This window comes from Sander lucioperca, chromosome 5 (genome assembly GCF_008315115.2).
Source record: "Sander lucioperca isolate FBNREF2018 chromosome 5, SLUC_FBN_1.2, whole genome shotgun sequence".
NCBI classification, from domain to species: domain Eukaryota; kingdom Metazoa; phylum Chordata; class Actinopteri; order Perciformes; family Percidae; genus Sander; species Sander lucioperca.
This window is the reverse complement of record NC_050177.1, coordinates 7,559,242-7,586,794: the sequence shown is the minus strand read 5'-3', so window position 1 is coordinate 7,586,794 and position 27,553 is coordinate 7,559,242. Positions and strand designations below refer to the sequence as shown.

Below are 27,553 nucleotides of genomic sequence, written 5' to 3'. Positions count from 1 at the left end.
TATTTTATTTGTCTTCTATACTTGTTTGTTTGTTTATATCTCTCTATCATTTGTATATTTTGTTTTTTTATAATTTATTTCTCGTTTCTATCATAATACCATATATTATTTTGTTTCTATCTATGTCTACATCATTTTAATTATCTCTTTTCTTTATTATATATTTTTTTTTATATCTCTCCCATCTGTATCATTTTTTTTTTTTTTTTTTTATCTATATTACTCTATATCTCTCTAATATCTAGTTTTATATCTACTATTTTTTTTCTTATTTTTGTGTTTTTTTCATACTATATTTTGTGTTCTCTATCTTTCTTTTTTTTTTTTGTTTCTATCTCTTTATTTTTTATCCTCTCTAAGTCTCTTCACTATACTATATCTATATATTTTTATCATCTTTTTTTGTATCATATCATCTATCTCTTTTTCTCTATCTTTTGTTTCTCTCTATATATGATCTATTTTATATCTTTTTTTATTTATTTTCTATATCTCTCTCTTTCTTTTTTCATCTTTTCTGTATATTTTTTTAATATTTTTCTCCCTTTACCCTCTTTATTTTTTTTTTTCCCATTCCTTTTTTTTCCCTCTTCTTTTTTTCTACCTGCCTAGTACACAGTCTTCTGACTAAAAACATGGCTCTGGTTAGACTCAGTGGTAGAAGTTGGAAAAAGAGAGAGTCATCCAAACTTTTTCAGCTGTATGGGGATTGTAACACCAAACCAACCGGTCACAAGCAAACTTACAGCATCTTGTCTAAAACAGCTCTCAGCAGTTTAAACATAATCTAATCACTTTGCCACAAAACATAATATTTTGAAATCCTCACACACATATACAGTGCTGTTCATAAGTATTCATACCCATGCTAAAGTTGACTAAAAAGAGGAATAAAAAAAATCATCTTTTGGAAATTGATCTTAATGCCTTAATTCAAAAAATGAGGAAAAATCCAACCTTTTAAGGACACCAATTTTGTTTTGTGAATGAATAATGTATTGTAAATAAATAAATGTTCTTCCTTAAAATACAGGGGCCATAATTATACATACCCCTTATTTTTAAAGGCCAGTTATTTCATGGATCCAGGATACTATGCATCCTGATAAAGTTCCCTTGGCCTTTGGAATTAAAGTAGCCCCACATCACCACATACCCTTCACCATACCTAGAGATTGGCATGGTTTTATTTCAGTTAGCCTAATAGCTGGTTTGATTTGCATTGATATGGATCTTAGCTCAGTTAGCTATTAGGCTAACTGAAATAAAACCATGCCAATCTCTAGGTATGGTGAAGGGTATGTGATGATGTGGGGCTATTTTAATTCCAAAGGCCAAGGGAACTTTATCAGGATGCATAGTATCCTGGATCCATGAAATAACTGGCCTTTAAAAATAAAAATCTGCCTTCCTGTATGGGAATTTAACATAGGGGTATGTATAATTATGGCCCCTGTATTTTAAGGAAGAACATTTATTTATTTACAATACATTATTCATTCACACAAAAAAATTGGTGTCCTTAAAAGGTCGGATTTTTCCTCATTTTTTTAATTAAGGCATTAAGATCAATTTCCAAAAGATGATTTTTTTTATTCCTCTTTTTAGTCAACTTTAACATGGGTATGAATACTTATGAGCAGCACTGTACATTGAATGCTACACTGAGGAAATGGCAGTTTTTCTATTTAAATCTTTCTGTGTGCATGCCAAACAGTGCTTATTCATTCTGTTGTGTAACGGGTGAACCGCCCATCACTAGATGTTGGCCTGTTAGAGGGTCTGTAGGTCCTGGTTGTTAACATTTGTTTATGTCTTTAGGTGATGGAGACTGAGAGGATGATCTATCTGGTAACAGAGTACGCTAGCGGCGGAGAGATATTTGGTAAGAGATATCCCCACTGTTACCTTGATGTAGATGGTCTTCATCATCGCCTGTCCCTCTGCTTTACAGTTTGTGTTTATGTTTCCTTTTGATTTTTGACTGGTGTCAAAATACCGATTTTTAAAATGTAAGAACAATTTTCTTTAACATTTCTTTGAAAAATACTGGTCTGTGAAATCTGCCAAGTAAAAATGTAATTAGAATTTTGGTTTAAAAAAATAAATATGTATAATTTTTGTCCATCACGATTGGTTTGTTTGCACTGCATGTTCATTCTTGTATTGATTATTTTTAGTTTAACTAAGCATGGTGTGATTTCATGTTTTGCTGTTATTAACTTCCCTTTTGTGCCACTTTTTTTGCAAATATGCCTCTATTAAACTCTGAGTCATGTAAAGTCTATGTCCCCTTTCTCTGTTTTCTAGGATTAAAAATTGAGTACCATTAATCTCTAACCTGTGTGTGTGTGTGTGTGTGTGTGTGTGTAGACCACCTGGTAGCTCATGGGCGTATGGCAGAAAAGGATGCCAGGAAGAAGTTCAAACAAATTGTGGCAGCAGTCCATTTCTGTCACTGCCGCAACATTGTCCACAGAGACCTGAAGGCTGAGAATCTGCTGCTGGACCACAACCTCAACATCAAAATCGCAGGTATGTGTGTGAGCACTTAAGAATGTATGGGTGGGAAACCTAATTTAGTGGTTTTGAGCTGTCATGGTGAGTGGGCGTAGTGTCAAGTGTCAACGTGCTTTTGGAGCATTTTCTAGGGTTGATTAAATGTATTCTGTCAAGTAAAGTGATACGATTGAATAAACCCCATCCTCTCCCCCTGTCAGATTTTGGCTTCAGTAACCTGTTTTCTCGAGGACAGCTGTTGAAGACATGGTGTGGCAGTCCTCCCTATGCCGCACCAGAACTCTTTGAGGGCAAGGAGTATGACGGACCTAAAGTAGATATATGGGTGAGTAGACTTTAAGGTATTCATAAGGCCCTGTTGTGCTGCGGCACAAGGTGCAGCTAATTTGTTAGGAAAACAAAAAAGAATCCCGAAAGAATGAGAGGCCCTAAAAGGTTTTTGTCTTAAAATATAGTACCAAATTTCTTCCATAATCTATAACGCTCTGGGTTTATTAATAACTAAAATAATTGCTTGTTGAAGTCCTTTTTAACCCTTAAAGGGGCAAGCATATATAAATATGATGGAAAATTAATTCATTGCTATTTTTTTATGTATCTAGACTAAAATGACACAAGTTCATGTTTTTTATTTTTCAAAATATGACCTTTATTTTCTAACTTACACTCTGTATCTCCCGAGATACTTTTTACATTGTAACTTTTAAAAAACATAATAAACAATTAATTAGCTACATTCTTTCATGTTTTCCATACAACATTAGAAATAAACTGGAAAAAAACTGAACTTTATCTCCCAAGATGAATTGCCCATGTAGGATTTAAAGGAGAACTCTGGGCAATTTTTAGGGTTAGGGTTACATGAACAGGGCCCTTACATGACAACAAGATGCGTTTAGCAACTTAGCCATTGTTGAAATTCACCTACCCTGTTCGCTGCTACCTGCCGTCTGGGATGAGTGAGTGTGTTCAGCCAGGCTTCGGTAATAATCATCACGCTGCAGTCCCGTGTGTATTTGTAACATAAATATCCATTTAGTGTGCAATCCATCTGGCGTTGGTGAATAGGAGTCTTGTCCGTGTCGATCGTTGTGGTTTCCTTAGCCGGACTAGCATGCCCGGCCGGCGTCCCCGCCTCTGCTTCCTCCCCGCCCTCCTGGCTTCACGCGGCCGACAACAATCCAACGAGCGCCCGCTGGTCTGGTGGATGTCTTCCAGAAGACCGTTAAAGCCTTCGCCGCGAAAAATTGTATTTTATTTCCCCCTCAAAAATAGGTTATTGAGCACTGTAGTGGTTATGACCATATTAGTGACTATGCTACATGGAAACGGACCAAATTATGTTTGGGTCCTGTACAGTAAAATAGTGTTTTAGACGGCTAGCTGTAGTATCGCTAAGTCCTGTGGGAATTCAGTTGTAGCAGGAAAAAGGTAAATAGTAGTGTGCAGGTTGGAGGAGCGTAGTGTGTGAAGAGTGAAGATCGGAGTTGTTCACAAGGGAAGAAGTTTGGAGTAACGTAACTGGAGAATATAGAAGATACTGAACACATGGAAGACGCGTTTGAGTTTGATGGTAGTCCTTATTTATTCGAACCCGAGTATACAGACGAAGAACTAGCCTCACAAGAGTTGGAAAGAAGGAGACAGACAGAGGGGCAACTGGCAGATGAAGCATCTGCTTCAAGGACACGGATTTCGGGCAACTGGTGGTGTTTGTGTGGGTGTTGTGACCCAATGCCTACCGAGGAAGAAAGCCTGTGCTGTAAAGAGTGGGATCTCATACAGCCAGGTAACGAAAACTGTGTCACCTGTACAGAGCAATTTGCTATTTACCTTTTTCCTGCTACAACTGAATTCCCACGGGACTTAGCGAGACTACAGCTAGCAGTCTAAAACACTATTTTACTGTACAGGTCCCAAACATAATTTGGTCTATTTCCATGTAGCATAGTCACTAATATGGTCATAACCACTACAGTGCTCAATTACCTATTTTTGAGAGGGAAATAAAATACAATTTTTCGCGGCGAAGGCTTGAATGGTCTTCTGGAAGACATCCACCAGACCAGCGGGCGCTCGTTGGATTGTTGTCGGCCGCGTGAAGCCAGGAGGGCGGGGAGGAAGCAGAGGCGGGGACGCCGGCCGGGCATGCTAGTCCGGCTAAGGAAACCACAACGATCGACACGGACAAGACTCCTATTCACCAACGCCAGATGGATTGCACACTAAATGGATATTTATGTTACAAATACACACGCGACTGCAGCGTGATGATTATTACCGAAACCTGGCTGAACACTCTCACTCATCCCAGAGCTAGCAGCTAACAGGGTAGGTGAATTTCAACAATGGCTAAGTTGCTAAACGCATCTTGTTGTCATGTAAGGGCCCTGTTCATGTTGCACAGACATTTTAATAGCATTTTGAGTCTGTTAAGAGGCACAAAGGCACTCTTTAGCTTATGCCCCCATAACTGCCGTTTTAGCTAATTGGAGCTCTGGGCATTAGCTACAGAAGCTCCATGTTGCTAGCACCAATTCGGCTCGTGGTTTTTGCTATAGACAGTACTCAAAAAAAGTATAGCGATCAAGATTAACGTAAAAAATTGCCCGGAGTTCTCCTTTAAATTTAACATTTCATAACTGTTTTAGCTTATCTTCCTCGACTTCCTCACTGGTTCCCTCCTCTGAATCTGATGAACCATCAGGTGGAAAAACTACAGACTTCACCTCTCTCCCTCTTGTACTGTAGAAACTGCTGACAGAAATTCCCTGTAAACATTTGTACACTGCCGAATTCATCAATAATACACATGTAAGAGTAAAATAAAAAGTAATCAATATTTCACACCTTTATCTTATTGAATATATGTAGAGAACAGGCCTCAAAACATAAGTATATCCGCCAGTGCCAATGCCCTGTTTCATACCCTTATATGGGCAATGTATCCCCCAGAATACAGGCATTCAATGCCTGATTATAAAAGTTGTGAAAAAGTAATTTAAAAAATATCCACAAGAACATATAAAACTATCCTTAAAAAACTATTTTCTAAAACAAAATCACTCTAAAATATAATAATCGTAAAAAATATAACCGCTACCTCAGGCCCCGTGTTTTTTTCCCCACAAATGTTGCCATTTTGGATTTTGATACAAATGTTTGGAATCTTGGCAAAAAGTCACCTGATTACATGACCCATCGCCCCATCATTGTTTCTCATCAACAGCAACCACACAATGCCCCTCCCCCCATAGCTCCTCCCACCACAGCCTGTCAAATGACTGTATGTATCCCCCAAGATACAGAAACTGCTTAAATAACGATTGATGATTTGATTCTTGCTGTCTTTTCTCTCTATAGAGCTTAGGTGTGGTGTTATACGTTTTGGTGTGCGGCGCCCTGCCTTTTGACGGCAGCACTCTTCAAAATTTGCGGGCACGTGTCCTCAGTGGCAAGTTCCGCATTCCCTTCTTCATGTCCACAGGTAGGACTCTAGTCAGCTCTTACTCTTACCTATGTCTCTTTACTTCCTCCTCCAGACCATACCTTAGTGCAGGATGTCATTAGCTTTAGGGCCAAGCGAATTCCAAAGTGATACTTCACCCAAAATCAATTTCTTTAGTATCAAGCACTTAACCACTGTTGGCTTGAAACGTGGCTATTAAAGGAGCCCTGTGGAGTTTTCTTTTAAATAAATGCAGTGTATATCCTTGAGGTCCAATAAACATGTGCGTCTTTGTGAATAATACAAACAAAAACATGACCCACTCACAAAAACATGGCCCCATAGTGCCCCTAATGGTAAAGAAAAATCCACTGGTTACCTTTTAACAGTGGCTTTGGTCAGGTTGAATTTATGCTGGTTACATTTGATTCCAATTGTGGCAAGTTTTCACTTTGGAAAAAAGTATCAAGATTTTAATTGAAATTAGGGTTGTCAGTTTCAGTTAATTTTGCTTTCGATAGCCCAACACTTATTAACCGGTAACAAACCAGTTCATTTTCAAGAAAAAAATGCAAAATGACAACACACGAATGTAACGTTAGCTTCCATTTGGGAAAGCTCTCCAGCAGTCGGTGGTTAGAGCGCAGGGTTTCCGCCAGTGTATTGTGAGCCCGGTTATAAAAGTAGCAACCTTTTCTAAGATATAACTCAGTGCTAAGGTTGTGTGAGAGTGCGAGTGCGAGTGCGAGTGAGAATGCTCGCGCGTGGCGGTGGGTATGAAGTTAGCAGTAACTCATAACTGTGAACGTAGCAGTGCAGTGTGGCTAACGTTACCGTTTCTGTTGTTAAAAAAATGCTTCAACTCCTCACAGGCAGTACATGCAGATAAACCGCACTCGATCTCTCCCCTCAAATGTACCTATAGACCAACATGCTTAACGGTTCAAAAATATTTTCAGTGGTTAACCAATTAAAGGTCAACCGACATTCCTAATTGAACTCACTCCTGTGGAATGTTGAGTAAACTGATATTTAGAGGAGAGAACCAAAAGTGTTTTCTGTAGATGAAACATTTAATAGACACAACTGAAGCCTACAAGGGGTGAGCATTTGATTTAAAAGATTTTGAGTAGAGCATCACTTTTGAAATGTCGAAATAACTGCAGACTGAAAAATAGTCTTCAACAGAAGTACCACAATTTAGAAAACAAATCGGACAAAAAATATTTTCTTCTCTGTGAATAATTTTTTTTTAATTTTAGCTACTCAAAAATATTGCTTGTTATTGATTGTAATTTTTACTGTCCCTTTACATGTTTTCTAAACAGTCAAGTTGCTTTGATTTATATTATGCTTTGAGTGGTGTCTCATGTATGCTTGTGTGTTATTGCAGACTGTGAGTACTTGATCAGACACATGTTAGTGCTGGACCCCAGCAGACGGTTGAGTATGGAGCAGATCTGTAAGAACAAGTGGATGAGACTAGGAGATCCGGACCCAGACTTCGACAGGGTGAGACACCTCTAGAAGTATTCAGCAGTCGATATCTTCACTGAGGGAAGGGTCCCATAATGACCGTTTACCTAAAGCAATTGATCTTTGCCAACCAGCACCTAGGGCTGGGCGATACGGACCAAAAATGTCGATAAACGATATACAGTACCAGTCAAAAGTTTGGACACACTTTCTCATTCAAAAGCATGTCCAAACTTTTGACTGGTACTGTATATATCCCGGTAATTTTTACAAAGTGGGCTAAATGTTCAGCTGTAAGTCAAAGCACCATGTGAGATGTCACAAGCACTTTTATTTAAACAGACTTTGATCAAAATAAAATTCAAAGATAGGGTTTGCTTCCCTGCTGTGAAAATATGCAGCTGCAACACATTATCTAAAATGAATAGCCTATATTAAATAAAAATGGTCTATCTCTGAGAAAGCTCCTTCAGTTGTTTAACAACTGAGAGAGGGAGAGAGAGGAGAGGGAGCATGCGATGGACTGATGAAGTGTATGATACAAAAACTTTCTTTGACCATAAAGCCGATTGTTACTGTACAATTCTGTGGTTTATCAGTGAAGTATCTGAACTACTCTGCAGAGTGGATGCTCTACTCACAGAGTGATGTCTGATTCATTGTGAACGGGTCCAGCGCGGGTTGAATTTGCATCGGCAGGTCAGCGGCGTTGCAGTACAAACTTATGTAATGTCTGTATCGTCACTGCGCTGCATTTTTATGAACTATGATGTTCTAGTCATGGGTCACATCTCTTTCCCGGGTCCAGCAGGCTATTACTCATAGAACTGAAGTTAGTTGCATCCAGTAACTACTGTTCTTCCTTGTTTTTCGCCGTGGTGGCAGTCACAACAGAACGTTACCAGCAGAAACACTGGTACAAATACAGGTTTTCCTCTCCTGCCTAACAAAATATACAGCTATGCTAAAAACAATTAAGACTGTACATAAATGTCAGTGGTGTGGACCGGCGCTGTTGCGGGAGAGTCTGTGAGTGAGTGGGGGCGGGGTTGCGCAGAGATTGAGAGGAGAGATGCAAACACAGGCACGGCTTTACAGAAGAAATGGGTTATGTAACATTAAACTATATATTGATATTAATGGTATTGTCTGATCCCATGCCTCGTTTGAAAATATATAGATAAAAGGTTAAAAAAAAAAAAATCTGTATACCGCCCAGCCTTACCATTTTACGTTATGTTAAAAAGACTTGTCTTAATTCTGAGCAGTCACCTGGAATCTCTGCTGGTTGCCTGGCAAAGCCTCCCAGCCGAGAAATAGTTCATCTTACCACCAGAAAGTGAATAAGCGTATTTCCTAAAATGTCAAACTATTCCTTTAACTTGATTTTTAGAATGGAGTAGGTGCTCAAACTGTGAAGGGAAAGGCTATGGCATATGACATTGGACACACCCCCACTCCCCAATCTCTTCTCCCTTCCAGTTGATAGCGGAGTGTGAGCAGGTGAAAACGGAGAGAGAGACGGAGCTCATCAATGAGCAGGTGCTGATAGCCATGTGTGAGATGGGCCTGGACCGAGAGCGCACACTTCAGGTTGGACACAAATAAATTCTCAGCACTGCCTTTTGTTAAGTTATCTCAGCAACGTATACTTATCCTGCCTTTTCCTCTCTAGTCCCTACAAACAGATGCATACGATCACTACAGTGCCATCTACAGTTTGCTGGCGGACCGCCTGAAGAAACACAAGACCCTGCGTGTTGCCCCGCCCACACCACGCTCCATTACCTATCCCATTAACGCTGTACAGGTAATTCATTGTCCACTGGTGTTGGCATGATATGATAATGACTTCGCAGCCTACATGCGTCCATTTTTACTCATTTTGATAGTATTTTGGAGACTTGGGGCTGTTATATGCCAATTTGTTATAGTAATAATTGTAGTAAACATTTCTAGAGCCAGTGGGTCACAACACACCATAGTTATCTGAATAATCGTATGTTTATCTGTCCCTACGATAAATTGATTATATTTATAAATCAATTCTTTGTATATGATGTCATTATATCAAGAGCTTCTTCATTGTCATTAAAGTAACAGTTGTCTGTGAGAGCTTGAAGAAGAGTGGTTTTGCGGAAGGTGCCTTTGGACAACTGTTCCAACTTACAGTAGTCATCGTGTTTGTCTAGCTAGTGAAGTTGGTTGCTTTAACCCACATCTGCCAATGTGAAATGAAAATAAATGCAATTGTGTCTTTGTGTGTGGCTGTGGCTGTGTCTCTCTGTGTGTGTGTGTGTGTGTGTGTGTGTGTGTGTGTGTGTGTGTGTGTGTGTGTGTGTGTGCGTGCGTGTGCGCGCCAAGCAGACTGATCCGCAGGGTAATCCTGTTAGCATGACCGTTCCCCATGTCCAGCTCATCAACCCAGAGAACCAGATTGTTGAGGTAAGTTGACGAGGCCGTCCACATGGTTACGTCACCCTGGCAGTGCGTGGCCAGCAGTGGGGCTCATAATAAAGAAGCTAGGACCAGCCACAACTTCCTCAGGGGTCCTCAGACTTAGTGCAGGGGGGGCCGCCAAATTATGTCTACAAAATAATTTTTCGAAACTTTCTTTTTTCAAAAATAATATTTGTCTGAAATTATACATTAACATGAATCTAACATTTTAATAGCAAAGATAAATTGGCCTATTTGTGAAAAAAATTTAATGTACACATTGAAGATAAGCTTTCTATGCCTATGGTAGCCATACATTTTCATCCATGCGGCCCAGTTTAATGCAAAGTCATGTTATACAGTATATGAAGTAGGGGGTCCCTACTCTGTCTCTCTTTTAGCTAAGGGGTTCTTGGCCTAAAAAACGTTAAAGGCCCCTGGTTTATGGAGTTAAAAGGCTCTTACCCTAACTGCTTCTAACTTAGAGTTGGTTTAAAAATTGTTGTCCCTTAGCCTAGCAATATTTAGTTATAGTAGTTCCACCACTTCTTAGTAGCATACATCAGTCAACATAAAACAGCATCCAGTCTTGATGATTTGCATGTTTGTAATCACTGGCTGTCCAGTATTTACGGTTTACTACTGTTGTGTAGCGTGTGGTTTATCTCAAACACTATGATCGGGGACACACACACACACACACACACACACACACACACACACAGCCTCAAAGCTGACTCACAAATGCTGTGAAACACAAGAATGTGTCAGATTACTGCATTGCAGCAGGGATTTTAATAGAATACATGTTTGAAGCATATATTAGAATTGAAATACATTCAAAATGTATATGATCTTTAAACAAATGGCCATACATGTACACAAGCATGCAACACACACTACCAAAGGGCATTACTAATAACAAATGTTTATATTTATTGTTTAGCCGGATGGCAACATGGCTCTGGACAGTGATGAAGGGGAGGAACCATCTCCCGAGGCCATGGCTCGCTACCTTTCGATGAGGCGGCACACTGTGGGAGTACCAGACCAAAGGTAAAACACAACTCTCCAATCTACTATGAGTAAGTTTTCTGTTATTGCTACATATCACAAGTAGTATTTTTTTTTCAAAATGTCCGCTGACTGATCTGTAATTTCAGATGATAACTCTAAAATTTCTGCCATCACCCATCATTTCTTTGCATTTTTATTTTCACCAACTATTTAGCAAGTAAGTCTGTATCTTTTCGGGACTTCCAATTTTTCTCTCTAGATTAAGGGTCAAACGTTTATTCATATTATCTGAGTTTTGGGTAGAATACTGCATCCAAATAACATTTATTTCAGGCTTGTGTCAAAAGATGGTAGATGCTGTGTTCCTGCTACTACTGAACAAGTCAGGTTGTAGTGTCAAGTTTAAAAGCAATCAGAAGTAATAGTTGCTAGCTTTTTATAGCTTAATAAATAATCAGTGGGCAGGGATAGTAGAGTGTGGGTTATTTAAAATGCATTTAAATAATCTATCCCAAACAAGACTTTAAGTAATGAATGAGCTAGTTTCTAGCACATAACATAGTGTTACAATGCAAACCTGTGTTCGTAAAGGCTAACCTAGCGCGTAACATTAATGGTATTGTCTCCTCTACCTGTGTGTTGCGTTTAACGTGAGAATGATATTAAGCTGGCCGGGCTGAGTGTATGTCTTTCCTACTTCTAGAGGGGTTTGTGCTGTGTTAAACTGAATCACCGGGCCGCCGTGTCATTTCGCGCTCCGCCTTCCAGAGCCGGGCCTGCTAGCTTTTAGTGTCTCCCTCGTCGAGACGAGGCCAGCACACTCCATCCTCTACGCCGTCGGTTCTGCACCAGCCTGCTCTTCGGTGTCGTCGTCCAGGTTTTAAAAGGTGTATTTACAAAAAGTTGTTGTGGGAAACAAGAAGCATGAATCGTGTTCTCCGTATAGAAGCGTGTGCTTTGCAGCCGTTGTCCTGCCGCATGCTGCTCCTTTTTGAATCAACCTCCTGAATGAATCTCATCTCTACCTGCCACTTGGGCCGGGTTAAATCAGCTTTACACTAGGGGTGCAAGATATATCGACTCAATATCGTTATCGCAATATATCGAAAGTGTCGCAATAAGTATGCAATATTTTGTGGAGCGCTGCGTCCCGTCCGTTGGCTGTGTGACTTAGTTGTGTTCGATTTAGAGCTCGCTTGAAACGCTATAATGATCATGTTTCATTGGCCAGTTAACGTGCCACTTGCCCATGTTAATGCACGTCAGCGCACGGGTCCACTACGTGCCAAACCTATGTTGTGTACCACGTGTGTGCAAATTTCGACAGAGTGACAGTGTAAGTGAAGAAATAGATAGAGACAACAAAACGGAATGAATCAGAGAAGCAAAAGAAAAGTTGTGTCCTGTTCTCTTTATTTATTTATTTTATACTGTACAACCAGTGAAACATGTCCTGTTCTGTAGACATGGTCCTTATTTATTTATTCATCTTGTACCAGTCCAATATGACTTTATGAAAATAAACCTTGTGTTGTAAGAAAACTTTAATTGTTTGTTTAATTTGTTATGAATCTATTTTGATGTTTTCCCGTAACTTTTGTAATTTTACATATGTTTAAAAATATTGAAATTAATATCGATATCGCAATATTCATAATCAATATCGCAATATCACATTTTGTCAATATCGTGCAACCCTACTTTACACAAACATGCCCCCTTATGTGTCATATCAGTTCTGACCCTTATCAAAACTAATCACATAACTTGCTGAAACTTCCAACACAGGACAGAGATGCAGGAGGACCTCCAGAAAATGCCACCAGGTTTCCCTCGCGGTGCAGTGCCCCAGCCTCCATTCCCCCCACTGGCCCCTATTATGGGCCAAATGCACACTCTCATGCCCACACAGAGCTTGCAGCCCACGCAGCAGCTGGAGTACAAGGTACAGTCAGTTGGGTTAGATTGTGGGGACTTTTAATTAGCGTTAGAACACTTCTGAAAGTCATCAGTTAATTTGCAGAAACCTGGATATGGAGGGTCTGAATATCACCCAATCTGAATTCCATTGTCTGCTGATACACCAGGAGCAGTCGTTGCTGCAGCCACCCACCCTGCAGCTGCTTAACGGCATGGGGCCTCTTGGTCGAAGAGCTTCCGACGGTGGGGCCAACATTCAGCTACACGCTCAGCTCCTCAAGAGGCCCCGGGGGCCCTCACCACTTGTCACCAGCCCGGTGAGGATCTGGATTTCTGCATGTGTGCAATTTTTATATTCTCCCCTCATATAAACTGTAGTAGTGATGACTGGTAAACTCTTTGCCTCTCTTAGCACCCTATCCCTGCAGTAGCTCCAGTGGATGAGGAGGGTTCAGACGGAGAGCCAGACCAAGAGGCAGTACAGAGGTAACCCACGATGACAGTGTTTGGTGAAGGGGTATACTGTACAGGGGTGCTGTCTAAACTGGATACTCTGGAGGGCCCATAACCTGTGACAACAGGTCGGTGGGTTCTGTATGAATGTTGAAATAAGAATTTGACTAGCTTAATAGTAATTATTTCAATGCATCACTTTTGATACATTTTGTATTATTATGTACTATACTATGTAATCAAACCTTTTTTACAAGCATAACATACATTGAGCTAGTGACATGCAGGATGTTTCTTGTAGCAAAAGCTTAGTCAGCAAATTTTAGAGTAGGAAGGATATGCCAAATCCAGTTACATGAATAACTTTTTGAATACAAAAAAAGCAAAAACACTGGGCTTACCCAACATCACTAGAACCACACAGTGGAGGTTAATAGTAGGGATGCACCAAATCCAGATTTTTGGGGTTCGGCCGAATACCGAATCCACTGGTTAAGATTCTGCCGAATCTGAAACTGAATACCGAATCCTACTCTTATCCTCAGTCCATTAACACAGTAAACACATTAATGAAGTAAACAACTAAAATAGTTAAATATAACAACTTAATGTTGAATTCACATCGTAGGAAAGCACATTGCTATCGCCAGATGAGTGACAATTTAGTTTGGCAAATTTTCACTAACCAGTGTATGATGAAGGCATGTTCGGTGGGTGAAATTAGAAAGCTAACGTTAGCTAACGAGCAGCAGCCGGCTGTTCGGTTGCTCCGCTCCCACTGTAGGGACACTAATTTGCTGAGAGAACAGCCGACAGCCCGGGAGAGGCACTGTCTGGTTAACACAAGTTTTTAGCTGTGACTGTCCTTCCTTTGCCGTACCTGGGGTTGCTGCGTTTTGGCTGCTGTCTGTGGATTCCCTCATGCGCAGGTGTTTTGGCAGCGGCGATGTTGTGTGTTGTTTGGGTTCCTTGCCGCCGCGGGACAGGTCGGCATTGCGTGTTGAACGTGTGGCTCTGCTTGGGTCGCCTCGCCTTCTTTTGGCAGGGGGTGCTTTTTCTGCTTGCGAGTTCCATTTTCACTTTCTCACAGCCTACTGCATTGAACGGTCAACCTACATTATGTCGACCAGTGTAGCGCGCGCAGTGCAAGCGTAGGGTTCGGTGAAAAAAAAATTCTGAGGTTGGGCACAAACCGAACCACGTCAAAAAGCCCAATATTCAGCCGAATCCGAACCTGAATCCTGGATTCGGTGCATCCCTAGTTAATAATTAATAATATTTATGCAAAAAGTCCGAAAAATTGTCCAAAATAAGAGCTTTGACATAGAAGGAGATGAAATCAGGCCAGGGTAAGGATAGGCACATGTTTAGTATATGTAGTTGTGATTGCTTGTTGTTGGAAGTCCAGGTTAGGGTTTACCAGCTGGTCCTCTTTAGACAGCATCTTCTGTACACTTTGCTGGTGTCCTGGGTTGCTGGGAGGGAGTGCCTCTCGGTTGCTTTGCTTTTTACCACGGGAGGTGGCCACTCTGCTGTGGTGCTTACCCCATCTCTCCTCCTTTCTCCATCGCGCAATTGCCTTCTGCCACAGTTCCAAACTTAATCTGCCACCAAATCCATGTCTTTCAAACTCTTTGGCCAAGAGCTTCTTTATCTCTTTTATTTCAGTAAGTGCCAAATTATTCTCTGGACTTCCTCACTCTTTCTCACACAGCTTTGCTAACTCTAAAGCTTGCAAAATCAATGATTTAAAAAAAAAAATGGCATCCAGTCCAATCCTTAAAATGGGTGGTTGTGGGATACCCATAAGCTATAACATCCATCTATGGTGTAATTTTATTTAATGTTTTTCTGATTGGCTAAGATGATATGAATGATGGCACCCATTGGCAGAAGTGGGAAGGGGCGGGCCTTTCCCCCCGTCTCCATTAGCCAATGAGGACAGAGAGCTGACCAGCGCTACTTCCTGTCTCCCACCCTCACCCCCGTCCTCCCCCCTCCCTGCGGCCCAGGTACCTGGCGAACCGCTCCAAGCGGCACACGACGCACGTGCTCACGAGCACATCGCATGGCGAGCCCTCGGCAGAGTCGCAGCGGCTCCAGGGCCTCCGCCAGAGGGGGGGCTGGGCCCCCGACACACACACCCGGTGAGGGGACACGCCCGCTCCGAGCTGTATATGCACAAACACACACAGACTCACAATTAATGAGGGGCATATTAAGCCTTACTCTTTCTCTCTCTTTCTCAAACACACACACACAAACACTCACTCACTCACACACAGCTGATTTCACACACACTTTGGTGAGGATGAACTCTTACCAGGTGAAGGTTATGCACCTTCTGAAAACAAAGGATATTTTGTCAGTAGTGGTGTTTGAGTTGGAGCGTGGGGCATATATTTATATCTATATATATATATCTCCACATCACAAGTAAACCACAATTCAAAATAACTTTTTCTTTTCCCATAAACCTGGTAAAGCAGGTATGTGACCGGTTCAGATTTAGCAGATTGTTCGTGTATGAGTAATTTCTCTTTAATAGCAGTCATATTTTTGTGTTTTGGTATTGTTCAATTCAAGCTGTTGTCCCCCAAAAGTATCATCTTCCTCCAACACAGATTATTGAAAATTATATATTATATATATATATATATATTATTGAAATACTAGGAAAGCATTTTGCAGTGCTTAGAAAAGAGCTCATTTGTTGAAAAAAATCCTCAAGAACCTTTTTTTAACGTCCTATATTGGCAGTGTTGCCTTTAGATGAACTTCCATTAACAATGGTATGTATATAATGTAACTTACCTTTTAGTCTGATTATCAGCTGTGGCATTTATTATCCTGAAAGATTTAGTCTCATTGACTGCTAATGAGGTGCAATGACCTCTGAGACAATGTGCCAAGGGTTCACAAGTGATATGTCCAACTCTCAAAAAAAGTAGGACCAGCTTCCAAACACTTTAGTTGCATCCAATTATGCACAATTCCTCTTCAAAGTTCCCTCCATAACCTGTCTCCTCTTCTGTCATGATTGACAGGATGGATGACATCATTTAAAGGATGACTGCTGGATTATGTTTGACGTATGAGTTTTGTGAATTTTGGGCTACCAATGTATTCCTACACTCAATATATCACTGTCAGATACTTTTAACTTGTAATATTTTGTGCAGGTTTAAAGAGCTCAAGCTTCTCATGTATCTGTTTCTGTGTCTGTATGACTGAATGTGTGTCGATGTGTTTGTGTTATCTGTCATGCTGTGAATTTGCGTGTGTGTGGGTGCGTGTGTACACACATGTTTGTGTCTGCTCCCTGTGGTCCCCTCCTCAGATCCAGCTATAAGGACTGTAACACCCTTCATCTCCCCATGGAGCGCTTCTCACCTGTCAGACGGTTTTCTGATGGCGCAGCCACCATCCAGGCCTTCAAGGCTCATCTAGAGAACAGCAGCCTCATTAAACAACTCAAACAGGTTTATCACCCTACTTCAAATTTATTAATATCATCTGCTTTTTTCTTGCTTGCATAGCTTTATGAAAAGATACATTGAGTTATTTTTTTCTCAGTGTCTGGAGGAGAAAATAAGGCAGCATTTCTGTGGAGGATCAATAGCGTTATTGATCAATACCAATGACTCTGCTAAGATTTCAGAAATTCCCCTCTGGTCTGTACTCTGCTATGCCCTAACCCCCCTGCCTTTTCAAATGCTCATAAAAGGAAGGCTGCTTGGCGCTTGCAAACAGTGACGCACATTTGGCTCTCAAGGCAAAAAGTGCAGAAATAGTGATACATTGCAGCTAGTCTGATGCAATTGGGACACTTTTGGGAACACAAACCAAAGTCCCCTGGCACTGCAAATCTGCTTTAAAAGCTGAGGTCAATTCAGTGATGCAGCAGTTGGTGTAATAGCAATCACCCCCTTGAGGTGGACTACTGTGATGAGTACCACCCCCCCACCCCCATTGGTTGACTGTTGCATTCTGCCTCCTCTGGTCTCGGCTACCATTTCAGTGCAGAACAGTCATGCTACAGTAAGAAGCTATTGGTCATGGATTTCAAATAGATCTACAGTGCTTAGTGCCGTTATTCATCTGCGTTTGCTCCTGGAGTTCAGACCAGGTCTTCAGGAGCTTCTGGTGTCCTAGCATCAGTAATAAAGTCTCTTACCCTGTGAGCTGCATGGTGATGGTACACTAAGATTAGAGCAGGGGTTAACAAAGTGGGAGGTAAAACAGGGTCATGACAGGAGGAAAGTCCATTGTCCAGCAATGCTACACAAGAGACCAGGATCGACTTTAAGTAGTAAAATTGGACAGGATATGATGGTCAGATCTGGGGACGGAAGATTAGGATATTAGGGCAATGGTCACAGAAGAGTATGTATGATTAATTGTGTGGTGAGACCAAGCAACAAAGTAGCTACAGAGCAGGGACCTAGCTTTTGGGAGTTTTGATAGAAATGGTGGTCAACAGGGAAGGAAAGTGACAAATAGAAAATGTCTGTTCTTTTTCAGTAGGCAAGTATTATCCAATACAAAACATAACCCCTCTTGCTTGAGCAGTCACCATATAGGGACAACTGTCATATGTTGAGAGATGTGCAGTATTTCTTTTTCTTTTTTTACAAATTTACATATTTGTTAGCACTTAAAATACATTGTAAAATGAAAGAGATTTGTCCTACGGTGTCTGAAACACTACCACCCATACAATTTTTTTCCTTCAAATAAGGGCAAGTGTCTGATGATCCTGATTAAAAAAGGCCTAGAGATACAGCAAGAATTTTGTCACATTTTATCCAGATGTCACTTGACTAATCTTCATCCTACTTTTCCTGTTAGTAATAAAGTGATGTCCAAAGTGTAAACTTGGCGAACCAATCTGAGCAGTGTTATTAAACACTGATACAATTTAGACTTCCTGTAATCTTGAAGCATAGTCTTTCCTAAGTCTTACCTGAGTTTTTCACCTGTGAAAACCCCAAGCTGTAATGGGATTACCTCACCCAGTAGGAGGGTTAGGTAGGGAGGATAATCATCATGTTCAGTCAGTGCTTCATTTTAGGCATGCACTGACGTGCTGGGATTATCATTGCAAGTGTTAAGATGGTTAATATGGGCAGAGAAGAAGTTAACACACACATGACCCAATGGACCCCTAATGACATAACGTGAGTAAACAAGTGCAGGGGCGATTACATGACCTCACAGTACATCATATATGTTGTAGCTGGTCATACAAGCATGTTGTTTTCATGAGTTTGGACTTCACAAAGTGCTTTGAGACAATAGGTTGTAACATCTCACTTGCATGTAGCAGAAAGTTGGTTTGGACTTTAGCTTTTTGCAGTACAATTAGTTTTGTTAACTAAATGTGATTAATATCATTAAACAAAGCATTAGCTTACTTGTATGAGTGCACCAGTGTTGTAATAACACTTCCACTGGGAGATGTAAAGTATATGAAAGTGTTGCCTTTAAACACTAAACACCATGGGCTAATTGATCACAAAGCATAAATTAGCATAGAAACTGTTTTGATATAGCTGGTAAATGCTAAGGTTTACTACAGTTATTATTGCTAGCAAGATGGGGATTTCTTACAAATATAACATAACAAAGGTTACATATTGCCACTTGCTGTTGATGAAGTCAATAATTACTGTTGATATTTTTGACTCTGGCAAGACAAGAATGACATGCAGTAGATTTTGTTATTTATTAATCAGCTATTTCTAGTGAGCTGAGAAAAACTAAATTGCAGCCTTTGTTGGAACCCTTTTTCCCTAAAGTGTTGGCTACTTTTCTAGATCCAACACATTACCATCAGTTGAAATGACTCCTTTGTTGGCATGTAAATGTAATATTTGGGGACCATTTCTGTGTTTCCAATAGGAGTGTGAGCAACTCCAGAAAATGTATGCTGCCCAGCAGGATGAGCGATTCCTGGAGCACACCCAGCAACAGCATATCCTCTACCAGCAAGAGCAACAAATCCTCCACCAGCAAATCCAGGTATTTGAAGCTAACAAATTAGCACTTAGCTTACGGCAACTTTTACATCATGCATGCATTATGTTGAACTACGCAGGTATCTATAAATCATAGATGTAAGCTTTGTAGAAAGTGCTATTAATTTGGTTCACCTGAGTCTGGGCCTTCCTGCGCTGTGGCCTCATGTTTCTCTTCAAATTGATTCCTTTCTTTGGGACATGCACACTCCATTGCTGACGCTTCAGAATCAGAAAGGAGTTTATTGCCACAGTAGTTATCCCACGTGGAATTTGCCTTGGTGATAGGTGCATACATACACAAACAAACCTATTAAACATTAATGAGAAATAAACAATAACTACGGAAACAGAAACTAATGTATACAAAATAGCTGTTTAGTATAAGAAAGGAGGCTGAATGGGTTTAGTGCAGAATGCTAAGAAATATATAGTATGTGCAATGGGCAGATGTATAGTCCAGGATGAAGGTTAGTGCAAAGTGTAAGCTTTGAGTCAAAATGAATTTCTTTTTACCTGCAGAGTCTGTCTTTAGGCCATGGAGAGAACCAGCCCAGTCACCTAACCCACCAGCTTCAGAGGTGAAAGCGCGCACACACACACACACACACACACACACACTACTCGTCAGCTATTGAACGGTGAACAATGAATCTTGATACTGTGGTGCAGTGCTATCGACTGAAGTGTTACATCATTGTCGTTTCTCTCTCTTCTCTTCTCCTACTCTGTCCCGTCCTCCCTCAGGTTGCGTATCCAGCCCTCCAGCCCTCCGCCAACACATCCCAGCAACCACCTCTTCAGACAGCCCAACCAGAGCCCTCCGCCTGGCTCGGCAGGCATAATGCAAGGGCATGGTTAGTAATACTATGGCTAGAGTGTTTAAAATGCTTCTTACCTTGTAACTGAACTGTAGACGTGGTGGCTAGAAATAGATAGATCCATCTTCCTCTAATCATACTCTTCTGACAGATTTTATACATTGATGACCGTTTATGACTGTTCCGTCACATTTTACCTTACATTTGTTATTAATGGTTATATGACGGTTGACTTATTTGTGTTTTGAAATGGACACTTGGCTTCAGACTACTGTAGCTGGGGGTGTAATTACTCTTAATTACTCACTGGCTTTTGTCATCTGTACACAAACACTGACATACATTCATTCTTGACATTGTGTTATGAATGATGTACTAGAAGGTCTAGTTTATGCTGACTCATGGGACATGTTTTTTCAAGTGTGATCCGGGGCAGCAGGTGAGTAAACACGTCAGTCATCAAAAACACAATAACCTGTGATTACTGTGTTAAGATAACAAGTGATCTTATTCACTCATTGTAACAGTGCCATTAGTTATGGTGCCAGTCAGGACCAATCCTAACAATTAATTGAAAAGTAGTATTACAAATTTACAGCTGAACTATGGAAACTTCACAAATAAAATTAAGCAAGGGTTTATAAATCGATCCATGCAAGATTTTGAACTTGCTCAGGTTAAACGTTCCGTTGGGGAAAACTTAATTTTTCCCTCTTTGTAAAAGTCTGCTCTCATTGCCAGAGGGATTTTGGTGGGTGAAAGAAAGTTTGGCCAGAGATTTTGCCCTCATGACTCCTCTCCTCTCCTAGGAGGTCCGTCACCGGTGCAGTACCAGCACGGTTCTCCAGCGCTCTATCAGGGCCAGAGTGGCAGCCCGCCTTCCACAGGCCTGCCTCAACAAGCAGCATCTGCTCGCCCATTGGCACAGGGTGTACCTCAACAACAGCAGGTGACTGCTAAGAGCCAATCAAATTGTCTCTCTGCTGATGGTTACATATATTGTTTTTAAATATATTCTCTGAAGGTGAAGGTCTAAAGGTGATACTCTGATCAATAATGAATATTATCGTTGACTGTTTGTACAGGTGACCATTCAGGTTCAGGAAGTGGAGCTGGGAGGTGTAGCGCAGAGACAGGGCGGCTTTTTGTCCACACCAGGGCACAGAGTCCTGGGGAAGCAGCTTAGCGCAGACAACGCCGAGACGCACAGGTGACCCCACCCATCCTGTCACCACGTCCCCTGATGCCGGCCAAACCCTCCCAACAATATCAATGGACTGTTTCTGTGTCTTCTTCCGTTTTTTTGTTTTGTTTTGTTTTTTTTGTTTGTTTTTTTAATTTTTAGTTCCATAACTCTCCATGACCTTGCCGCTCTGAACAGACACTTTCATGCTATTTGCTGTAATTTTATGTTCATCATTGTATGTTTCTCACTGTTTTGTTGGTGTTTGGTGTTTCTGCCATGTATTTTGAAACTTGGACAGTAATACAGTTTGCTCAGGCCAGAGATCTTGTGTGTGAGATTACAGACTTTGAGAACTTTATTTGTTAACAGTATTTAAAAATAAATGTAAATCCCCCATCGACTTTGCTGAGATGACATCCTCAACAATTCTCCACCTCAGTGTAGCTGGGTGAGTGATTGGATGTAAGTGTTTTAGAAGTATATGCAGGGGTCAGTTGAAGTAGGAGATTAGTGATCCTGTGATCCCTGATATCATCCTATAAACAGTCCTCTGTAACCAGGACTGTCTCCACTGAGAGAACATGTAACAATCTTTAAATGCACACTTAATCAAAATGTATCCTTTTGGAAATGTTTTTACACCTCTCAGTGAATACTTAAACCTGGACTTGAGCTGTGTTTGCTAGGCCGTCTGTGTGCTGTGATTTAATGAAGGCCTTCTGTAGATTGTTGAAAGCTAAAAGCAAATACATCACTATTTGCACTGTGTATAAAGGTTTGGGAGCATGTTGATGTTAGACAACAAGTAGCTAATTATCTTCTGTATTTCCTCCTATCTAGTCGCAGCCTTGGCCGCTTCACATCGGGCTATGACCAGGCTCAGTTCAATCCCCACCTCTTCTCTGGCGACGCTGCCTCCCGGGGCACCTCCGGAGTGGTCGGCTCCTACAGCCACTACCTGCAGGGAACTTCCCTCAATGTCCCTGGCCTGGAGGATTACCAGAGCGGGGTGATAGGGACCAGCAGCTACGGTACCCCCTCTACACTACAGCAGGCCCTGCTCTCCCCGACTCCTTTGGACTACCGCCCTCCCCAACAGCACGTCACTCCCACCCTGCAGGGCCTTCTGTCCCCACGCCACTCCTTAACAGGCCACGCCGACCCCAGGCTGCCGCCCCCAGACCTGGCTGCCTTGCTGAAGAGGCAGAGCCCCCGGCCGTGCCCAGCAACCCCCACACCACCCAGCGGTGCACCCCAAGAGTATGGAGAGATGCTGCTTCTCCACCAGATGAGCCAGGGTGAGAGCTTGGAGCCACCGACACCGCAGGGTGCCTCTGGAGGCCAACACTACCACCACCACCACCACCACCACCACCTCCTCCAGATTCGACCACCGGAGGTCCAGCCACAGCAGCACCCGGCCCAGACACCTTGCCCCAGCTTACCTCACTCGGAGAGCATGGAGGAGGATGATGCACCCGCTAGCTACCACCACCCACACGAAGGCCTGCTGGCCAAGGCAGGAGAAGGTCATGAGCTCCTGGGGCCTCCCCGAGGAGGCACCCCGCCCTACAGCTCCCCTACACACAGGCATGGTGCCTTCATAAGGAATGCTCCAGCAACTAGAGGTAAGACCTGTTTACGCAGCCGTTATAAAACTGGCTACAGACATTTACAGTGTCTGTCTTTACTGACTGACTTTTTGTTTACCTTTTGTCTTTGCGTTGCTGGCTTACATTAGAAGATCTCAGACATTAAGAATAGCATCAGAGCAGTTTATTTTTTTACTTTTCTTGGAAAAACCATTACACAGTACAATTTATTCAGTGTCCACATATACTACACATACATTTTTTTTTTTTTTTACTATTAGAATCTGAGCATGTGGAGTGCAGGCCCCAAGGGCAGGCCATGGAGGTGCCTGATCATAATGGTGTGGGCTATTCGCGAGGTCCCCAGGGTGACGCCTATAGGTCCCGTGGACAGCTACAGCGCCACCACACCATCCAGACCTGTGACGATGCCTATGTGAGTAAAACTTTGCTGCTAGTTTCTACAGACCATGCTGATCACACTTTGCTATTAGCTGTAGATAAGCCTGCAGCATATATGATAAAAATGGGATTTTCAGTGTACTATGAGTATGATACTTTGCAAAAGGGATGGTAGGAACAATCTCACATTTGTATCTCATATTAATATTGGCTGGGTTTATTTTAGAGAGTATAATGTATCCGCTCATCTTGCTTGCCAGTGCAGTGCTGGAGAGAGCCTGGTTAGTAGATTTATAGCTGAAGGCAGAAAGCAAATGTCTGCATGACTGAATGAGCCTAAAAGTCCTATTTGTTTAGATGTTTTTGGGGGCATCGACACACTATAAGCTAGGGCTGCTTGATTATGGAAAAAAATCATAATCACAATTATAAGAGGTTGCATTTATTGAACTTTAAAAAAAACAGTGAAACAGTTAAGCAAATCAACAGTGAAACCACCTGAAATTTCCATTCATTATCTTCCCATTGAAGTTTTTGAATTCCCCTTCAGAACACAAGACAAAAGAAGAGTTTACTTGCAAAATGTAATGTGCAAAATAATATAATAATTTTATATAATAATTTTCTTGATGATGATGTTATGATTGTTAGGAACCAAAATCGCGATCAAAATTTGATTAATTGCACAGCCCTGCTATAAGCATACCAAGTCTTCGACTCTTTATGACTCATCACAGCTGCTAAAAGCCACTCGTTAAGTATCAGTACGCTTTTTTTTTTCTGTCTAAAACTGTTTTTTTACTTCCTGTCCAGGATCAGGCAGAGCCCATGTCGGGGATGAGCCTGTTGGCCGGGAAGGCACTAAGCTCCGCTCGCATGTCGGACATTCTCAGCCAGACGTCACTGACCGGAAGCCAGCAGCTGCACCAGCGGGAAGAATTGGGTCAGTAGGAGACATGCATTCGTCTACCTGAAAATACACCTTTTATATATGCTTGTACATATTGGTAAAATATGTGATGTTTCTCATGCAGTGTGTGATGTCGAAGAGGAGCTCCATGCAGCAGCCTGCTACCCATCTTCCTGCACCAGTGACATGCTCCTCAGCTACAAGCCCCCTGACCTGCAGTACAGCATGGAGCAGGCCGGGGTCTAGCACAGGTACACACACACACACACACACACACACACACACAGAGAGTAAAGGCTTGGTAATGGGAGATTATCTTCAAATTCTGTCCAGGAATCATTTAAATAGCTATGAACGCATTTAACAGTCGCATTGCAAATATTTTTCCATATCTTTAAGGCCATTGTGTGGCCCCAAGCTGTATCACCTTTTTAATCCTAAATGAGCAGGATAACAGCCAAAGATTGTCCAACAGGTTCCTTCTGGCACCCCATAAATGACTTTGTGGAACTCATTTTAATAGTTTATAAAATTACGTACCACGTAGTAAGTGCTCTTGACCTTGCCTTTATGGTTTACTTAACATTTAGTACCTGTCTTTTTTTCCGCATTTGTCCATTTTATCTGTTTATGTTAACTCATTTGCACATTTTTATGTGTGAAAAGTGACAATGTCTATAAAAAATGAATCCCTCCCTATCAATAATCTAAGGATTTAAAGGAAGTACAATTAAGTTATAGTGGAGGCCAGATGATTCGAAATATTAATTGTTTCTTCTTTCCCTCTGTCTCCTTTAAGGAAGGGGTGTATCCTGTGTACAGCGGTCCATATCAGCCATCCTGAGTTGTGTAGACTTGAGTTGAGCAGCATCACGCCAAACCACCGTTCTCTACCCAAACAGGGAGGGGGGGGGGGGGCTCTACGTCCATATGTCTGTCTCCATCTGTCCTTGGGAGGGCAATCTGCGCAAGAGAAGGGGAGTGCGGGTGGGTGTAGACATTAGAGGGCTTGGGGTCACAGGTGGGGCCTTGGGATTCAAAGGTCAATGTGCCAGCATTTTCTGCACAGACATCCAGCATTCATTGCCGCAGGTCGTCTCCTCTTTTCACCTCCCATCATGGGTAGATTGGGGTTCCACTCCTCCCTCTTTCGACTCAACCTCTCTCACCCCCTCCCCCTACAAACCTGCCCCCCACGCCCACCTGATGCCCTGACTTAATCCTCCCCTTTCACCCTTCGTCTTCTCTTAACTGTTGGCATACTTCATTATGTGCCTTTTTGGCCAACGCATTGATACAGTCATAGTTGCAAGAACATAGAGTCCAACAACACAAATAAACATACACAATGCTGCCACAAACCCAAAGTATTCACATTAGGTGTGTGTGTGTGTGTGTGTGTGTGTGTGTGTGTGTGTGTGTGTGTGTGTGTGTGTGTGTGTGTGTGTGTGTGTGTGTGTGTGTGTGTGTGTGTGTGTGTGTGTGTGTGTGTGTGTGTGTGTGTGTGTGTGTGTGCATGACTGAGATCAAGAGGTGAGCAGAGGAGAAAGGTGTCTTCGAGGTTCAGTCTGCTCCTCCATCTCTCCCCTCTCTTGCTGTCCTGCAGCAGATCATTCCGGAGCGGCCTGGAATCTCATCAGCGGCGCCCCCTTCATGGCCGGGTGGCGGGTGTTTAGGGTCAGGCTCCAACCGTGCAACAAAATCCGCTCTCTCCAAAGATGGAGCTCAGTGACATCGCACAGGACAAACAGCTCTCTCATTGTGTTTTTTTTTCTTTCTTTCTTGTTCTAGCATTCATTTTCTTTTTTTCTTTTCTTTTAAAATTCATTTTTACGGCTAATCTTTTATTGTTATAACTGTTTTCTGTAAAAGAGGTTTTATTATAATGCTTATTATTATTATTATTATTATTATTAAAGGAAAAACAGTTCTGTGTTGCAAGGAAGACAACATTGTTCTTTGATTACTTAAGTAATTCTGCACTTTCGGTTAAAGCTATCCTCTCTCCGTCTGTTTCCACCCCTCTTCGCAGTTCCTCGCTCTGTCATGCTGTTACCCTGCTTTTCTAATCCTGCCTCTCCTCCTCCAGCCCTAATGTTCCCCATCTTGGGTTCCTGCTTCCTCCTATCCCATGTCAGTGACAATGTATTGCATTGTGGGTAGTTTTAACAGACATTCGCTCCTTTCCTTATACAGTTACGGCATGTATAGAACGCTATTGCAATTTCTGTATCATCTTTTTTGTTTTGTTTTTAGATGTTGGGGAGGTTTTTATATTGGTATTGTTTATCATTTGTATTTTTGGATGTCAAAATGTTTTCCTTTTGTCTTTGTTTTATGAATCTTGAGATTTCTAGCCAAAAGAGGACAGAGAGGAAACAGACAGTGCTTTCTATCTGTCTCGTAAAAAGAGATTGTTCTTATTTGTTTAAATATTATTATATCAAGACACTTGAATAAGAAGAGAGTAATTATTTTGTTGCTTTTTTAAAGTATCATTTCAATTGATGTTGTGACTGTCATTCTTGTTGTTAGGCCTGTTTTCTGTTAATGGGTTAGTTGTGGCAGGCTATACAGGGTCAGGCTTTGTCTTTGTCTGGGTTGGTTCGGGTGCTACAGAGACTTGCTTCTCTAAAAATAAAATAAAAAAAATAAAAAAGAGAGACACAAGAACGAGGGAATAACTTGTAATATAGCTGACATATCATCCTAAACCTTCCCAAATGTGTGGAGACGGACAAACCCACTTCTCTTTCTCGCAGCCCTACCTATCTGCTGTGATCCTCCCAACCACGTTTTACTACAACGGCTTCTGATTGGATGACACCTTAGGGACACATAGGCTACGCTTGATACTATGCCGACCAAGGAGGAAACTACAACTACTATTACTCGACCCCCTCTCCCCCTTTTTTGTTTTCTTTAACTCTTGTATCAGCTTTGCCCCTCCCAATCCTGGAAGTGGAGGAGACGATGGCTGCGTTTCATGAACAGTCAATGGATCTTGTTGTAGTTGGATACACCTGGACACACCTCCAAACCATAAAAAGGGATACATTTCAGGAGGTGACCACAGGAAGGAATAGCTTGAAATGGCCTTTTACAGCAGAGGAATACAAGGTTGTGGCCAGAGTGGGGGCGGGGTGTGCCCACCTTAAACATATCTACCAAGGCGTGTGCCCTAAGCTGAGTTGGGCTCAAGCACAGCCAGATGGAGGCTACAGCACACTAGGGACCACAGCAGAAGATCGAACCTCCCTTTTTTTTATTTATTGTTTGATGTCTATTTATCCTCTAATACACAATACCCCTGAGTCTATATTGGGCCTGCAAGAGACTGTGGAGAAAA

The 27,553-nt window shown here is 41.7% G+C and overlaps 1 protein-coding gene across 2 annotated transcripts; it reads left to right on the top strand.

Moving 5' to 3' along the window:
* Positions 1–1,775: 1,775 nt before the first annotated feature.
* Positions 1,776–27,553, top strand: sik3 (SIK family kinase 3). Of its 2 annotated transcripts, XM_031294970.2 has the most exons (24): positions 1,776–1,885; positions 2,374–2,535; positions 2,721–2,845; positions 5,884–6,007; positions 7,362–7,480; positions 8,927–9,037; positions 9,120–9,254; positions 9,812–9,889; positions 10,830–10,939; positions 12,689–12,845; positions 12,988–13,137; positions 13,233–13,306; positions 15,286–15,420; positions 16,614–16,755; positions 19,178–19,297; positions 19,816–19,874; positions 20,041–20,150; positions 20,924–21,063; positions 21,200–21,324; positions 22,141–22,928; positions 23,174–23,328; positions 24,108–24,237; positions 24,329–24,455; positions 25,004–27,553. In XM_031294970.2, the coding sequence occupies exons 1-23, from the start codon at positions 1,825–1,827 to the stop codon at positions 24,448–24,450; spliced, it is 3,432 nt and encodes a 1,143-aa protein (XP_031150830.1). In that variant the 5' UTR covers positions 1,776–1,824; the 3' UTR covers positions 24,451–24,455; positions 25,004–27,553. The 2 variants fall into 2 exon arrangements, with proteins under 2 accessions (XP_031150830.1, XP_031150831.1); XM_031294971.2 differs by lacking the exon at positions 15,286–15,420.

Bases quoted from the DNA above. Each gene is read 5' to 3' on its own strand.
- sik3 (XM_031294970.2), top strand. From the start codon at position 1,825: ATGGAGACTGAGAGGATGATCTATCTGGTAACAGAGTACGCTAGCGGC. The intron at 6,008-7,361 runs GTAGGACTCTAG...GTGTTATTGCAG, and splicing joins TCCCTTCTTCATGTCCACAG to ACTGTGAGTACTTGATCAGA. The intron at 24,238-24,328 runs GTCAGTAGGAGA...TTTCTCATGCAG, and splicing joins GCACCAGCGGGAAGAATTGG to TGTGTGATGTCGAAGAGGAG.